Source organism: Mytilus californianus, unplaced genomic scaffold, assembly GCF_021869535.1.
Source record: "Mytilus californianus isolate M0D057914Y unplaced genomic scaffold, xbMytCali1.0.p SCAF_3, whole genome shotgun sequence".
In the NCBI taxonomy this organism is placed as follows: domain Eukaryota; kingdom Metazoa; phylum Mollusca; class Bivalvia; order Mytilida; family Mytilidae; genus Mytilus; species Mytilus californianus.
The window spans coordinates 27,084,721-27,103,059 of NW_026262679.1; the positions used below are offsets into that span (position 1 = coordinate 27,084,721).

An 18,339-nucleotide genomic window follows, 5' to 3' on the forward strand; every position below is an offset into this window, starting at 1 on the left:
CCTTAACTGTTGGTACCATAACCCCCAAAATCAAGGTCGTATAAAAACTGCATTTGACCCCTATGTTCTATTTTTAGCCATGGCGGCCATGTTTGTTATTGGATCAAAACTTCGGATACAATATATAAACTAGATACCCTAAGGAACATTCAGTTGAAGTTTGAAGGTATTTGGCCCATTAGTTTCAAAGGAGAAGATTCTTGAAATTTTTTTTTAGTTTACGACTACAACAGACGACAAGTGATGGCATAAGCTCACATGGGCCTTCAACCCAGGTGAGCTAACAACATATAAAACGTAAGTTAAATATCATATCCACTAATATACCAAAAATTCATATCAATATCCCAAAGATAATAAGTCCGACAACTGAGGTATGTAATAATGTACATTGGTAACACTATCTTTCCCATACAGGTGGGAGGTTTGGCTAGCTATAAAACCAGGTTTAATCCACCATTTTCTACATGGGAGGGACTGTGCCAAGTCGGGAATGTGACAATTGTTTTCCATTTGTTTGATGTGTTTGAGATTTTGATTTTGCCATTTGATAATGGACTTTCTGTTTTGAATTTTCCTACGAGTTCCATATTTTTGTTATTTTAATTTTTCACAGCCAATTAGTATTTGGGCCTAAAATCAGTACAGTAAAAATACTTTACCATAAAAAAAATAAAATACATACATGTGCCTGTTCCACACCAGGAACCTCTTAGGTGGTTGCCTTTTGTTATATCTTAATGATTTTTGTTATACGAAATTTGAAATTGATGGCAGATTTTTTTAATTTATTCAGAATTTTTCAAGACTTTGGACAATGCAGAGCTTACAATATTGTATAGTCAATAGTGTCTTTTGTTGAAGACTGCTAAAGGTATTTTTTGTGTTGTTATGTTGCTGTCCCATTTGGTGTAATCCAACATATTTTATTCATATATATTGTAACAGGAGAGCATGATATTTCTTCCCAAATATTCACTGTATCAACAAGAGATTGAATCACTACCAACAGAGCTAATTGAGGGGTAAACGTCTATAAGGTCAAGGAACAGTAGATTCAAAGCACAAAAAGCAAACTGAAACTATCACCTATCAGTAAAGAAGTAACTTTAATTTGTGTAAAAATTTTGAAATAACAATTATTCTGTGCACAATTTTCAAGAAAAAAATTATTTCAACTATCTTTTCTCCCCTTTTACAAGTATTTTAAGAAATGATCTATTGCAGGCTCACCAACAAAACTTTATGGGCTTTGAAACATTTTTATGAAATAGAAAAAAACTTCCAGTATGCTATATATACTGATCTTGTTCAATTGAATTGTTCTCAACTAGAAAATGATAATAAACAGAAAAATTGTTTTTTTACAATTTATTTTAATGACCGGTGAATCATCAAAAAGTTTCCTTTAAAGTGTCATTTCTTGTATCTTTTCAGTGGTAAAAATGTTTTAACATGTTCAATGTAAATGATAAGTTCGTTTATTAAGATGACAAAATGTCTTGTGATCACAGTTCTTCATCCATATCAACATCTTCTTCTTTGATGACTTGTACCATTTTTCTTTCCAACTGTTTTCCTTTAGCTAAAATAAAAATACAAAGGGAAACTCAACAATTGTTGATAAAGTCCTACCATCATGTCTGACAGTACTTTCCTCTGCTGAATGAATATAATAATGAAAGTAGATAAGATAAATAGCTGCTTATATTTCTAATGGCAAATATACATTACATAGGACCAGGGCTTCCAAAATCATTTTTAGCCAGCCGGACATTTTATATATTAACCCGATTTTAATCCCTTAAGACTAAATAAAGAAAAGGCAATTATGGTAATCATGCAGTTGCTGAGTTGGCCATCCCAATGGTTGACATTAAAAAAAACGATATTAAACTTTCTTTGATTCAAATTCGAAGTTCTGACGTAAACTGTTAAATTGGCAGTGCATCATTCGCAGTGTGCAACATCACCGTACTTATATCTGCCTTAGACTTTTTATTTGTGCAAAATAACGTTGTCAAAAACTTTACTTTCGTTTTTAAATCTACCGGATGTTATCTTGACAATGGTAAAACATGGACCAGACGGATACGTAAATTCCATGTACGTTTGCAAAGCATGAATGAGTGTATAAGTAGCTCATTCTACGTTATTTCTTCAAGAAAATATTCGAAATAAACGTGAGATAAAGGCATCAATGACAATTTAAGCATTTTTTAAAGAAATTAGGATGCATAATTAAATTTCACACCTGCGCACATGCGCACACGTGTACTAGTTCAAACAGAGACATGTCTCTGGTTCAAACAACGTGGTTATGACGATTTTTCATTTTCACCTTTTTAATTTTTTCATCAAATCATATTTGTAAATGTATTTCTGATAATTTAAATCTTTTTAACTAAATTAATCAGATGCAAACCAGTGAAATGTAAGAAAATAAGTTGAATAGACCGATCAATGTCCAGTTCAAAATAGTTTACCTGTCACCTGAACAGGTCAATTTCAGCTGTTCGACAACTAATTAGCCTTGATTAAAATGAGAAGGTATTGAGTAGGGGTTGTTTTGATAGTACTTAATGATCATGTCACTTATATGACCGGAAATGTGTGGCTGTTAAAGGCAAAAGGTTGGGTCAAAAAGATCGCGAATTATATTAAAAATTATTGTGACTGTCTCTAAAAAAGCCTTGAAAACTAAAAAATAGATGACCGTTTCGTGCTTTGCCCAGCCGGACTTTTACCGGACATTATACAAATGTCCGGAATATATGACCGTTTTGGAAGCCTTGCATAGGACAAATAATGTGATAAGAAAGTTTCCGTAAATTCAGAAATTATTGCGAGGTTTTTATTAATGCGAATAATGGGACTACTTGAGTATCGCAATAATAAAAACTTGCATTTTGATATCAAATACATATCTGTATGTAGCTTTTCCTAAAATCGCAATAATTAAACTCGCATTTTTGTTAATTCTTCAAAAATCACAAAGTCAATAATAAATGCATGCCATTATTTCTGAATTTATTATATGCTGCTTTGAAATAGATTGACACACAGATTCAAATTTTAAATGTGCTAGGTAATTAGGTAACAATCTACAGAAGACATGTCAACCGACATAGAAACATTATTCTGACTTCGAGCTAATCAATCTTTGCTCATACTACCACCTGCAGCATGATAGACGAAGAAGCAGCTAAAAAAACTTTCAATTTTTTGGTCGTCCCTGTCAAATATCAATCCACTACCTCCCATATTTGAAGCAAACCTTTAACCACTAATGTTTTTAACATATAAGAGATGTGAACTTGGAGACAAAATCGATGATTATTTAAATTCTTAGGTAAAACTTTTTGTATGTGTTTTGGTGGTAAGATTTATTGTGCATATTTGGCTTTTTTTAAAGTTTCATTGAAGTTTAGCCTTAATTGAAGAGAAGTTTGCTAATGTAAAAATTTTCTCAAGAATTCATGAATAACGCTGACCTATAGTTGTTAACTTCTATGTCATTTAGTCTCTGGTGGAGAGTTGTCTCATCGGCAATTAAACCACATCTTCTTATCCTTATATGAAAGTTTCACTGAAATCCATGTCATGCTGGTTTAAAAGGTGTTGCATATAAATACATAGGTATTACAACAATGATGCTAAAATTAGTTATCACAATGTTTCAGCTTAAACTATAAGACCAAGTAGTCCATGCGTAAAGCAAATAATGTAAGTCCAGAAATCATTATCAGGTTTTTTTATTATTGTGAATATTAATGCGACTGGGTGAGTTTCACAATAATAACTCGCATTTTGAAATCTGACACATATATTTGTATGCAGATTTTCCTGTAATCACAATAATTATTCTTACATTTTGGTCTGCCATGTTGAAATGGCAATAATAAACACAATAATTTCTAAATTTACAGTATCAAATCTGCCATGAAAAACATAACTGTTGAGTTTAGAATCATTAGCTTCAGTCATTGGAAATAAAAGTCCCTAGAATTTATTACAATTCACTGATTGTAAAATATCACATTGTCTTTGGTCAAGCCATCAAATATAATATGAATAAGGGTTGTTAAATTTTGTTTACCTCCTGGTGCTCTTATCAAGTGAATATTTTTCTCTACTTCCTTCACATCAGCTTCTTTCCTCAGTTCTTTACCTTTCTTTAATCTAGAATTGAGCATTTGTTTCATAATTATCAAATATTTTAATGATTTACATGTATACAATGTACAAGATGACTTATTCTAATTTGCTTTATATTGTGAAAGGATGTCACAGTGTGATTTTTAATGTACAGTACAAGACCATTTACATGGCATTTACTAAATTAAATAAAACTTCATTTATATGTATAATTATAGGTAGGACCATGCAATTATTAACATGAGTAATTAAATTTTGAGAGAGATCAAACATGTACCGGTAATAAATATTAAAATCAGACAATTGGTTTCCTTTTTTGAATTGTTTCACATTTAGTCATGCCAGGACCTTTTATAGCTTTCTATACAGTATGGGTTTTGTACATTGTGGAAAGCCCTGTGAGTGTTTTCATCCTTGTCTTTACTTCTCTGGTGGATAGTTGTCTCATTTGCAATAAATTCACATCTCCTCATTTATATTGAGCATACGATTGACAACGCAAAGTTTTGTAAGAAATCTCTCATCTGATACTTAAAAAAAACTTCTATCTATTGGAATGAATTTTATGAAAAACTTCCTCTTCATATGCAGAAATGGAGAAGTCTGTGGTTTGCTATTGGGAAATCTCAGATAAAACTCTGATTAAGAAATTAACAGGACATGACTAACTGTAATGGAATAAAGTGATGCAGTTTATAGTTAAATTACATTCTTATGTATAATATATGATATTTTGCATTAGACAGAAAACAACAGGAAATAGCAGGGTCTTCCTCCAAATGCAGGGAGCCATTAATTTATTACATGCATAACAGCCACATTACACATGTATTCTTATTCAAATGTCTAAACTGTCACTTTATTTACCCTTTACTTTAGTTTGTGAACTGAATATACATGATATATAATCAGGGCTTTTATTCTTTTTAAAGAAGTGTGGAATGTGTTGATTAAACAATAGATTCATTGAACACAATTCTGATAGAAATGCATTAAACATAGGAAATTCTATTCATAAAAGACAATCATTTTATATTTTTATACATCTATGCATGTTTATTGTCATACAGCCCAGGGTCCAACACTTACGGTTGTCCGATTGCCCGGGGCAAGTTAATGCTGTTTCGGACAAGTAAAAACATCATCTTGGTTGTCCGATCGGGCAAGTGAAAAAAAAACTGTTATATGATTAAAATTTCACAACATCAATAGTGTCTGTTGTTTTGTCCATAGATTACTCAGTGATAACACCGCACGGTCGAGTAAAGTGGTCTTAACCCCCCTTCAATGCATATATTTCGTCATTTGTTCGCACTAAATTCCCCATTTTACCAAAAATAGATCACGTTTAAAAATATTGGCCAATCAGGTGGCCGCGGCTTTGCTTCGTCATTATCGTTATCAATCGGGACACCACTCTGGCGTTTCCGACGCACGTTTTATTCCCACCGATCAATGGAAAGCGGAGGTCTATTTTCATTGTTCTAACTTTAGAATTTGACATCGGATGTGTATTTCCCTAAGATCATGAAGATGGAAAACATAAAAGCTTGAAAGAGAAAATGAAATTAAACTTTAACAAATTTGTTAGTTGTTGTCAGTTTATTAAGGTTTTTTTGAAATGGCATTTCTTAGATAAATTATTATGAAATAAGTATCTCTATGTAAATGATCCAATTCCCATATATTCCTCGATCTTTTCCCTCCCTCCTCGGCTCATATATGCCTCATAGTATCTCAGTGGTCAAGTCTACTTGCTGCCATCATGGCACAACAATCAACCCTGGCATGTAAAAGTTTGGGCATGTAGATTTCACTTTCGGACAAGTAAAAGTAATAGGGCACTTGCCCAACTGGACAAGTTGGTATAAAAGTTAATGTCGAACCCTGTCAGCCTGTTGATGACACTGGGTCACACCATGAAATTCTGATCAGTATGAATAATTAAACATTGCTATTTCAAATTGTTAAATAGTCTAAATCAGGGTAATTTATGGACCTACCCATGGAACATACAAAAAAATACAAATTAAATGTGCAAACTTTCAACATGTCCAATGACAGAATGAACAATACTGGTACTATAACTTAGTCAATTAAGTTTTTTAATCTTTGCAAACTGACATACTGACCTATTTAATATGTACTGATTCTGTCGTTTAATTCTTATTTCTTCTATTCTCTTCATAGCTTTTACTGAAAGCATAAAACAATCATACATGATGTGATGTCATAACAATTTAATTTTTTTTTAGATATTTGATCTTCATATTTCAAAATGTAATTTACTATTTTACATTTTTTACATTCATATGCATCATGTGCATGCTTCATAAAAAAAAATCTTTTTATATTTTATCATATCATTTGTTATTTCATTTTTAATGTATTTACTTACATAACCCTTATACAACTATATGCAATGATTAGACAAGAACTTACTTGATGTCTGCCATAACTCTCTGTCATATTTTACAGGAACGTTTCTTCTCTTTTCAAACTCAAATGATGGATCTACTGTTAATTCTTTTCCAGCAGCCTTTCTAAAAGCCTTTGTCCATTTTGCTTTTCTTGGATTTCTCTTCTTTTTAAATGCTCTATGACATTTTGATCTGCAGAATCTAAAAATCTGTAAAATATAGCAAAATAAGTTGTGTAAATTTCACTTACAAAATAACAATGAAACTGTTAGGATTACAATGACATTTTTAGGTTTACAAAGATGATCATTGTAAATATACTTCATTATTGTGCATCATTTGGAATTAAAAGCTTTAGATCAACCCTGGCTGCAACCTATGAAGCAACAGTTTATATTGAATCCCTAGACAAAAAAAAAATTGGATCAGGGCTTGCAGCCAAAGTAAATTTTACTTAACATGTAATGCTGTTGTAAATTACGGAAAATGTAACCAAAACTGACGTTACAACACCAATAATGCATGATTAAGGGTCATAACATTGTAATTTAATTTGTGATTTGCCAAAGGAAGTTCTTTTGTAATTAATAGTAATATCACAACTTTTTCTTTTTTAAATTTTAAGTATTTTGGCACGATTTAAAAAAAACATTAAAATCTATCGTAAACAACTATAAACCTCCTTAGTAACATGGCTTCTATATCTACGTCACCCTAGTATCTTAATAGAATATAATTAAATAGTACTAAATCTTTCAGTAGATATGCAGATGTGGCCATAAGTTTCAGGGAAGGTTTAAAAAAAATGTAGTATTTGCTATCAACAGCAGTTATCAGCATGTGAAAGATCAAAAGTTAAAGGGGCATTAGCTACGAGATATAAAAAAAATTAAAATATGAATTTTTTTGGTTCAATCATTTATGAAAATGAAATAGTGAAATAATAATTCACTTTTAACTGTCAGCATTGAACATGTTGAAAGTGAAACAAGGGTAAACTATTTGGTTGACTGATTAGATCCACAAAATATCATTCTTATATAGGTTGAATACATCAGTCACATCTCAGTCATTATAGCTGAACGAATGTGCTTAGTCAGCTCCACTTTACCTGCAAACTACGATGTTGGTCTGCTGATGAATGGCTCAATGATGTACTATATTTGATGACAGAAACCAGAGGCGCATTTGGGGGGGGGGGCCCTTTTGGTTGATTATATAGTGAATCACTGAAGCATGACTGGAACGGGCCCCCTCTTAGGCAGTCAGTGGCCCCCCTTATGAAAATTTCTGGATCCGCCACTGGTAACCAGTTCAACGCCATGCAGTCTGCATTTCGTCTTGATGTACAAATGTAAATGTCATCGTCAGCAAACGCTCCAAAACCCATTATGGATGGGGGAGTGTTATGCCGTCTGACTTTCGAGGGACTATATCCATGGTGTTGGATAATGGACCACCATTTCACTGTCTCACGACTTTGGTCCTGATAATGCTTCCTGTCATCATTATTACAACGTCCTAGACTCATCGACCAGTACTTCATCATCGTGGTTGGCGGCTGCACAACTCACCTACCAGGCCCTGAGAACAGCCATTGTGAAGAAGACCTTCAAAACCAAAATAGTCAACAAAATCATCATAGTACGACCAAAATGGCCTTCATCTTCCTGTCCAATAGGAAACACCCTAGGGCTCCGAGCGATAGTCTTCGGAGGTCATTTCAATTGTTAATTAGATGGCGTCTAGTCTAAAATACACACGAAATGCTGATACATATTATGAAGTTCATGCATCGTAAATTGTTTATTTTAGACTTTTTATAATTTGGATATACATTTTAGTATGTTATAAATCAAATATGAGAATTTGAGTCAAATCGATGAACATGAATTTGACAGCTAATGCTTAAGTATTCAATCCTTTGTAATCATGGTATTTGTAATATATTAAAATGTAGGAATTTACTTTTTTTTCAATAGGTTAACTGTTAAACATGTCATGCATGTGGGGTGCTTCTACAATGTATATGTAAGAATAAACCACCAGAATGCTAAACGATAATGCACAACATGTAAATTATTTTTCAAATTGTAATTATTCATTACTTTAGAACAATTTTGTACATGCAGGATTGCCAATGAGACATTAGAACTATAAATGTTTTAAACAGAATTCAAATGACATGGATGTACAACAAATGTAAGTGATTTTTCATTCAGTTTTTGGTTTGCAAATTTAATTAAGAAACGTAACTCACATGTAGGGTCAGAGAAAAAAAGCAAAATGTGACTATTTTATATATTTGACAAAATGTATTCAATCTGTTTTACACGCTAAAGTGCCTTTTCAAATTTAGTTTACACATTATAGTGCCATATAACCACTCTGCTTTTCAAATAGACACCCCTTTTATGAAATCTGCAATAATTTTCTTTTGTGGTGTCAGACACTTCTGTTTTTGTGAGTTAAAATTTTACTGACACGTCTCTTATCTCCAGTAATGGCAGACAAATAAATAAGGTGTATTCCCGTCTGGAATACTGTCTTCTTCTTCCAAGTAAGCATGGTAAGGAACCTAATTCATACATGAATGTGTATGGTCTCGCGAAAACTTTGCGCAGTGTTGGGCAACACAGCTAGTCTTCTCAGAGTTATTTACATTTAAAAAATTCAACAATTTACAATTAAAACTATATACAGGATGTGCTGCAGGCCTCTACAATAACTTTTTTTTAACTTGTCCAATAGGACAAGTACATACCAAAACTTACTTGTCCGAATGGAATTGTAACTTGTCCAAAAAAAAATTCTTAATATTACCCTTTTTTGCATTTTAAGTTGATTCAATGAACAAAATGAATTAAAACAACAGAACAGAATTTGATTTATTTCTCTTGATATCCTTTTCAAAAACATATGAGTCGAGAACAACTGAATCTAGTCATGTCACAGGACTTAGGTTCTATTTTCATCAATGCCAAAGTCTCATCAGACTCTGCACACGAGGCACAGTCTGTAGGCCTATCAGTCTAGTACACTCATTTGTTTTGTATCCTGGTCTTTTATGTTGATAAAATATTGATTATATGATTAATACCTTAATTACTTCAACATGTTCAATCAGCTTTGTTTTAAAATATTATTGTCGAGCCCTGTGCTGTCTACTTTAACTTCCTTTCAGAGCCTGCTTTCAGAGCAGCTTTTAATCCCTCTAATCTATTGTGTCGGCTGAGGTGACTTTAGATTGAAGTTGATTCCAATCCTTGATGGGTTTTGGGAAGAATGATTGTCCAAAGGTGTCAGTTTTTGTTCTTTCTTGATAAAAGCAGCCTATACATGTACCTCTGGCAGTGCTGTGGTTGGGGATTAGATGTTGTTGTCCGTCTACATCTATCATTGTCTATTAGACATGGTAGACCATGCTGCATCTTAAATAGCATACATAGTCGGTTGGTTTTTCTTCGTTCTTCAAGGCTTTCACTGTCATGGAGAAATCCTCAATTTTCCTGATATCTAAATCGGAATACTGGTAATTCTATCAAACCTTCTTTGAGAATTAAGTGTTTCTTTATGTTTTTGACTAAAATCATATGTCATAATGAAGACAAAATCCACAATAACAGTAAAAAAAATTAATATGCTAATGAATCAAAATTCCTTTAATAACTTTTTTCACAACAGTTACACTTGCCATTGCTTACGCAAAACCCTGTTCCTGTTCTGGTGGCAGTAGCTGCCATGTTGTAAATCATACAATTTCCTGCAAATTTATTTATCTGTTTAACAAAATGAATAATGACAAAATTATGACGTCAAATAATTTGAAATTTATTTTGTAGGTGTAACTGTAGGTAATAAAATTAGTCTACTGTTAACTAGTTCAACGGCTGTTTTGCAAGACAAGCTGGGGCTGTGGGTCCCACAGCCCCAGCTTGTCTGGCAAAACAGCCATTGGACGTCAGAGTAATCTCGGACTACTGTTAACATGGTTAAAGTATATACGATTTTCTAGAAAAACAAAATGAGTTCTTATGGGAAACTCACCTGATCAATCAGGCAGATTTTTGTTCAAATTTCGTCCTTTTTCTTTGATAACAAGTGCCTTTTATTAAAATTTACAAATTGAGGCCCATTAAACAGGTTGGGCTCAAGTCAGGAAAAGTGGGGTATTCCCTGTTTTCAGGGAACACCCCAGTTTTCTGGTGTTAAAAAACCCCAGTAAACAGGGACTTATTTTTTCCTTGTTAATTTATGGTATGAAATCTACAAAAGCGCACCTTCTACATGTGATAACAATGTTATATGATAGCAAGTGTTTTTATAAGTTCAAAAATCAAGCTAATTTCAAGTCTTATTTGATGCTCAACTCGCAACAAAACAATTCCTTTGTTCACCAATTCATACCTTGATCATCAATTTATGAGAAGACAAAAAGATAAGTTAATCACTAAGGCATTTAAATTCAATGAATAGAAATTTTCAATAGAAGTGAACATAATTCAGTTATGATCAGTTACACCTGGAGCATGCAGCTTGATCAACTGATTTCTAAACAAAAGATTTGTATGTTTTTGAGTTCTAGAAAAATCAAGGCGTCACTTATTCATGTTTTGTTGTTCCTGAAATACTAAAGTATTTACAATACTATTTACAAATACTACTGATACAGTTAAAACTTGCGCTTTTGTAAATTTCATGCCATAAATTGAAATAGAAAAAGGAAGTCCCTGTAAACTGGGTTTTTTTAACACCAGAAAACTGGGGTGATCCCTGAAAACAGGCAATACCCCACTTTTCCTGACTTGAGCCCAACCTGTTAAAATAGACAGTATTTTTTCCGTTTAAATCAAGTAAAATTATGAACCCTGTGACATCATGAACTATTCTACTATTGTACTATTATAATTAGACGTGTATATTTACTTTACAATCATTTCTAACAAATTGTATTCCGTGTCCAGGATATACAGTGGAAGAACAGAAGTAACACTTTTCTAAACGCATGTTTACGTTTTAATTTCACCGGAAAAGGAAATTCTTGGAGTAGTACAGGGGCAAATTTAAGCTTTGTATTGATTGGAGGAAATTCAACTTCAATCTTCAACTAAAGCCCAAATCCAGATTTTAACAAAATACAACAATAATGTCCGATTTATACATTCGATACAAACAAAAGTATATTAATGATTAAAAAAAGGAAAATTAGAAAGGATTATTTCTCTGCATGTCGAAATATTTGTTTTAAAAACTTATCCATTCATATTGTCATATAATATTTAACTTTAAACATTAAACATATCTTTTTATTTAAATTTGTTGGCACTTGTAGGGCACTGATAAAGATACATACATGTATAGAATGTGATGGAATGATTCAAATAAAGATAACAATAAGATAAACTATGTTCTTACACATGACAGTATTTGAAAAATTATAATGAAATGTTTAAGTACACATTTTAAATCTTGGTATGATGTCTGAATACAAATGTTTACATATATAATGTGAAAATACATGTATATTAAGAAAAGTATTTTTTTATTCCATAGTTAGTTTGCATACAATTTGTTAGTATACATATAATGTTTTTGTCTTCATTAGCAGAGACATATATTTACATACGTCTCTGTCATTATAAGACCAAATATTTTGTTCCACAATAGTTCAATAATATATATATAAAATTGTCTAATTTCATTTTTTGTCGTTCTTTTGCATAGAGCGGATTAAAATGTGTTTTTTTTTTTAGATATTCTTTAAAGAGCATTAGACCAAAATATTCCGCGCTTCTTACTAAAAATGTGCAAAGGATCAACGTTACGCTTTTACTACCCTATAAATTTATGAAAGAAACATTCAACTCTATGGTCGGGTTGTTGTCTCATTGACACATTCCCCATTTCCATTCTCAATTTTAATTCTTATGATAAGGAGATAACTGTATTATATTTTAAGCTTGGCCTTTATAAAACGTAGATTTTACTGTCGCAAATTGAGTTTACCTAGCGACGTGTAGCGGAGCAAGGTAAACGGATATTTTCGACACGAAAATAAAGTTTTACGAAGGCCAAGCTTAAGATTCAATACAGTTATCTCCATTGTAATGCCACATATTAAAATAAATTCCATTTTAGTAAATGTTTTGGCTTAAAAATGCCGTCTTTGGCATCTAAACAATGTGGCGTCATGTGTATAGTCCCGATGTCAAATATAAACACTAGACGTATTTATACTTTCGTACGCGGCTTCTGAATGGTTTAAATATTGACAAAAAGAAAATTTTTAGACACAAAATGTGAAATTTTTTGTTTGTTTATTTTTTGAGAAATAACATACCAAAAAATTTCGGAATTCAAAATGGTGGCTTTCTTTAGTTACGAGAACGTGGAATCTATCCCTTCAAAATATTTGTCAATGTTCAATGAAAATTGTCGTTCTAAGCGAATTGCATTAAAATTACGTTTTCGTATCACAAAAAGTCTGTTGCTGAACATGTTTTGTCAGGAAACGCAGAAAAAAAAAAGAAAAGTACGTTACCATTCCGCACCATAAAGAACAAATTTTCTAGAAAAAAGCTTAAATTAAGGTAGATTTACTGTATACCGCTATCTTGGATTGTACAACAGCAGTACATAACAGGTCTAGTTCTTTGCCTAAATCTGCAAATTTTGAGACAGATTTGCAATTTATGTGTGAGACTTTTCAATTATATAAAGAAAAAAAAGTGATTTATTGCATTATCCAAAATACTTAAACATATACCAAATATTTGTGTTTTTTAGAATCAATTTTTCAAACTTAGCCATTTCAGGGGAGATAACTCTTATAGCAAAAGTTTAATACTAGAATGATTGTGAAATTTTCATTTTTTTACTTGTAGCAAGAAAACAAGTTCGGTGACACCATTTTTTCTTTTTATTTTCTTAAAGCATATTATAAAACCTATTTCCCCATAGTTTATTTCAAAATTCTATCTCATAGATTTCTTTTTATTCACAAAAATGTGTTTTTTCATGATCAATCTATGCAAATTTGTGCAATTTTGCACGACTTGTAGCTCGAAAAAATAGCATGGTGACCCATACTTTTTATTATATTTTTTAAAAAAGCGTATAGTAAAATCTTCATTTTGGCAAAGTATAAGAAAATTCTATCTGAGGAAATATATATACCGATGATCCACCTTAAGTTTCTTTGCGTCTGACAACTTGGCGAAAACCTCAAAGTGATTGCTATTTTTAAAATTTATGTTTTGAAGTTGAAAGATCCGGCTATAATCTGCCCTTATCTTGACTTTGTTGTAAGCACGCAAGTAGTTTTCAATCTGTACAAAATGAGAAAATAAATCACAGTTCTAAGTTATACAGTTAATTCATAGACTTAAATATTGGCTTTTATGTTTGTGTCCCTTTTGGTCATATAGCTCGTCATGTGTTCAGGTCAGTAAGACATCACGTGACTTCGATGACGTAGCAATCCGCCATCTTAAGTAGATTTATCTCATATAATTGAATTGGCCTTTCAATAATCTTTTTTTTTCGTTAATCCGACCCGTTTTCTAATTTTTGCAGCTCTTTCCTTTGTCATCGAACATAAATCTTTCTTAAAATATTGACCCTGACAGTTTAAATTTAGATGATATTACGTCCCTGGTCAATTGTAAATATATTGCTCTTTTTCTCCCCCTCTGCCCATTGACTGTATTGCAAAACTAACAAACCTTTGTCTTCTGATACATCAATTTCACAAAATTCTTTCAACAAATGTAGAACTTTTCTGCTATATTGTAACATCTGAAACATACGTCTAGCGCTGAATCCTATTTTAACAGTGTAATTTGTTGGCAAATTACGTCCCTAATCGATTTAAAACCATGAATTTTTCGACGATGTCAGGATTTTTCAAAATGGCGGCTGTGTCATTTGTCGTGTTCATAATTCAGATAAATTTGCCTTTCTCGTTATTTATTTTGGCATATTTCGGAAGGTTAAAAGTTTTGTCCATGATTATTTTAAAAGTAGTTTTTTTTCTTCGGGTACCTGAAAAGTGCGAAACGAAATAAAAACGGAACGGAACAAAACAAAACGAAACGAAATACAGCAAAACGAAACGAAATGAAACGAAATAAATATTTTTTTTACAATTTCAACTAAAATGTCCCCGCTCAATGTCTTTATATGTACCAATAAGGGGAAAACGGTGTGAACTGATATATATGGGTCCGAAAAGTGGGATTATCGGAATATGATTGAGTGGTTAGAATGTTTTTCTGTGGACTGTTTTTGTGTGAGCAGGTTTACATTCGGCTTAAATTTACATGTAAAGAACATAACACATCATAATGTTAGTTTATTTGTTGTCGTGAACATGAAATATTTGCTCTCGGGCTGAAGTTAAGCCGCGAGTCACACAAATCGATCGAAAGCATTAATAATAGATCATTGTTTACGCTTTATTTCGCTGTCAGTTCTAGGTATGGATGTGTAAACCTAGGTTGGTTACGAGTGATGGCTGTCTTCTCGGGTGAACTGGGAGGGTCGGGGAATAACTATTGTTTGTTTATGTGAGGAAAATTCGGGGCATTTTTGTGAGTTTCAAGAAATTTCGGATTGGCATTGGTCTTTCGGGTCTGCAATGGTCTTTAAAGCAGATATCGGGTAGCCTTTTTGTCAGAATGTCAGATTTCGAGTACGTGTTTTGTAATTCTATGCAAATTCCCTTTTGTCACATGTTTTTCTAAGTAAAATCTTATTGGATGTATGTCAATTTAAATTCGGATAATTTAGGGTATGATCTGTTAATTTTCTTGATACTTAAGGGTCTCTTAGATTAAATATGCAAATGCTGGATAATTTCTGATCTTTTTAGTGAACTCAATCGGATTATTTCGGGTCGGGTTTTACAATTCCAATCGATTAAGGATTTGAGTACGGCATGGATGCTATCCTCAGTGAGATCAACTTCTCCGCTATGCACGCGATTATAAGCAGAAATTCCGAAAATTCCGAAAAATAAAGCCCATTGAAGTGGAATTTATCTTGGGTTTAAATCTCCTTTCCTCCGCCGAGTGTGCGTACACTTAGTAATCTTACTGTATATTATAGCTATAGTACAGTCTGCTGGTGAAGAAAAATACTGTTTAGGAACATTTGAGTAGCCATTTAACGGCATACTTTTCTTTGCTCTTAAAAATGGTTACATTTCAATGAAATTTCATGTTGCGTTTCTGTCATATATGATATACAGCATTTAGCAATGTGTCGACTACACTAATATACTTTTCAGGGATATTTTTGAATAAGGCAATAACGAGCAGGCCATCTATAATACATATTCCATAGTTGATACAGCCTCGGAGTTAAGTAAGATAGTAACTTTATAAGTGGTTGTTTCTTCTTTTTTTTTTGGGGGGGGGGGGGGGGGGGCGGGGGGGGGGGGGCAAACTGCTAAATACGAATATAACTTTGTAGAGGAGATAGATGCACCAGATAAGTTTTATGAGCATTCTTCAGGTCTGAAAACAACATTGGTGTAAACATACGTGATATGCACCTCTATAAATATACGTTTCGCGGATATATTTGTTATGCAATGCTTTTTGAACTGTTTTCGTATTTCCTGTCTATTTGTACAACGATTTCAACATTGGTAAGGATATTTCATTGTGTTCTAGCAATGTACAATTTAATATGCATGTCCTATACTGAAAAATCAAAGTTCATTGCTTCCTAGCAGTGGGCAATTTACTATTATCCATGTCCGTATATTGATAAAAATCCTAGAATTTAGACATGGATAGTAAATTGCACATTGCTAGGAAACAATGAACTAGTATTTTCCGTTTACGGACATGGATTCACCGTTTATCTTTTAAACGAACATCAAGTAAAATTCGGAGGATGAAAATTACTGACCCATTGATATTTGACCTCAGTGAAATTCAGTGTATGCCATTAATATAATTTAATATAAAAAGGGGACCCATTCCAGCGGCACGTCTGTGTATGCCTTCATTTAGCCATAGAACCCCAAATCTAGATTGAGACCCATGCACGTGCGTGTTCTCAATATCCCAGTTCTGAAATACAGTCCTATTTACATTATTTATCTCAGGTGTACCATCCCTTTTTTCTTTTTAGGGTAATACTTTACCGTAAAAACTTTATCATTCAAAAAGACGTGTGAAAACTTAACACTGAGGCAGTAAGCACCGGTATGTACGACCCTTCCCTGAAAATAAACGTTCGTCCCTCTGCCGGTTTCATTTGATTTGTTCCAACTAAACCAAAGACATTCAGATGCATGCAAACTTTGCAACACACAAACATACTGTATTATAAGACATTTGGCAGAGATTTAAGTTAAAATTATAAAATAAATATTTATTTCGTTTTATTTCGTTTCGTTTTGCTGTATTTCGTTTCGTTTCGTTTTGTTCCGTTCCGTTTCTATTTCGTTTCGTACTTTACAGGTACCCGTTTTTTTCGAAGAAAAAATAATTTTTGTTTCATACCATATTATAACATCTGCATTAAAATGTAGAAAGGCACATACGTATATCTACATGTGCATGTATGTCACTGAGAAAGTTACAGACAGGCAGATAAAGTCTACATTACACAATTATTCAGGTAACGTATGCCAAACCAAATTACCAATACTCGTTATAATCATTCCGTGTACAAAGTTTTTTCCAGAGTTTTAAAGTAACATATACGACATATTTTGCCCCCGGGAGATTCTTCCAAATATCGAATTCTATCAAAACCCTGGATAAAATATCAGAACAATAATAATGGAAAAAACAAATTATATATATATTTTCATCTTCTTAATGGTTTGTTAAACATAGTTATTTTTTTATAAATTATATATCAATTGTAAAATACATCGATTTTTTTTTATTTTCTGTTTGTAAAATTTGTCTGCAAATGATTTTGGAATATTTTTTTTTTTGTAATTTTATTTGACATAGTTTTTACCAAAATTTGACGGCAGATCAAAGCCTCCATACTATACAAAAGAGATAACGTGCACATAATTAAATGTGAGAACTTATCGACCCTTTTACCAGCCGATCTGTACCGACAGAGTTATCGACCCTTATTGTGACTTTTATATATATGTAATACTATGTACTTCTAAATCTTTAGCTTTAAAATATTTAGCTTTGAGCGTCCACAAAAGCGCTTCGGACTTACACTATTTTTAAAGTTTAATTTTTTTTACATATCAATGTGTCGACACTGCTGCTGGTGGACTATTAGTCCTCGAGGGTATCATCAGCTCTGTAGTCAGTACCTTATAACATAATACCTTTCTTAAATAGTCCATTTATGAATACATGAATTATTTAGAAACTAAGGTTCCAATCCCCTCATGCTATTATTTCTAGGTCCCTTTAATCTAAATAGCTCTTCGTGTGTTTAGGTACTTCAGAGACATATAATACAATATGTATTATATGTCTCTGGGTACTTATACATTCTTGGCTTTAAAATATTTAGCATTTCTATAGTGAAGGTAAATTCAGAAAAGCGCTCCGGACCCATAACATTTACATAGTGTTATTTTAAATGTTTAAATAATTGCAGATAAAGAATACTCAAAAATTTTACTTGGAATGAAAAACCTAACTTAGATAAAATGACACTATCAACGATAGAAATATTAGAAAAAATCACTTTTGAGGAGGATACATCACCTTTGTTATTGTACATGTACCTCATTTGCTTCCTAGAAATAAGTTTGGTGTGT

At 32.5% G+C, this 18,339-nt stretch overlaps 1 protein-coding gene across 1 annotated transcript; it reads right to left on the reverse strand.

The window, feature by feature from the left end:
- Positions 1 to 1,090: 1,090 nt before the first annotated feature.
- Positions 1,091 to 11,645, reverse strand: LOC127734250 (probable ribosome biogenesis protein RLP24). Its single transcript, XM_052244027.1, has 5 exons — positions 11,505 to 11,645; positions 6,601 to 6,787; positions 6,291 to 6,354; positions 4,100 to 4,182; positions 1,091 to 1,585 (listed from the first exon to the last, which is right to left on the reverse strand). Exons 1-5 carry the CDS (start codon positions 11,583 to 11,585, stop codon positions 1,509 to 1,511), a joined length of 492 nt encoding a protein of 163 aa, XP_052099987.1. The 5' UTR covers positions 11,586 to 11,645; the 3' UTR covers positions 1,091 to 1,508.
- Between the last annotated feature and the right edge of the window lie 6,694 nt (positions 11,646 to 18,339).

Bases quoted from the DNA above. Each gene is read 5' to 3' on its own strand.
- LOC127734250 (XM_052244027.1), bottom strand. From the start codon at position 11,585: ATGCGTTTAGAAAAGTGTTACTTCTGTTCTTCCACTGTATATCCTGGA. The intron at 6,355-6,600 runs GTAAGTTCTTGT...TTATGCTTTCAG, and splicing joins AGAGTTATGGCAGACATCAA to TAAAAGCTATGAAGAGAATA. The intron at 4,183-6,290 runs GTCAGTATGTCA...GCTCAATTCTAG, and splicing joins AATCAGTACATATTAAATAG to ATTAAAGAAAGGTAAAGAAC.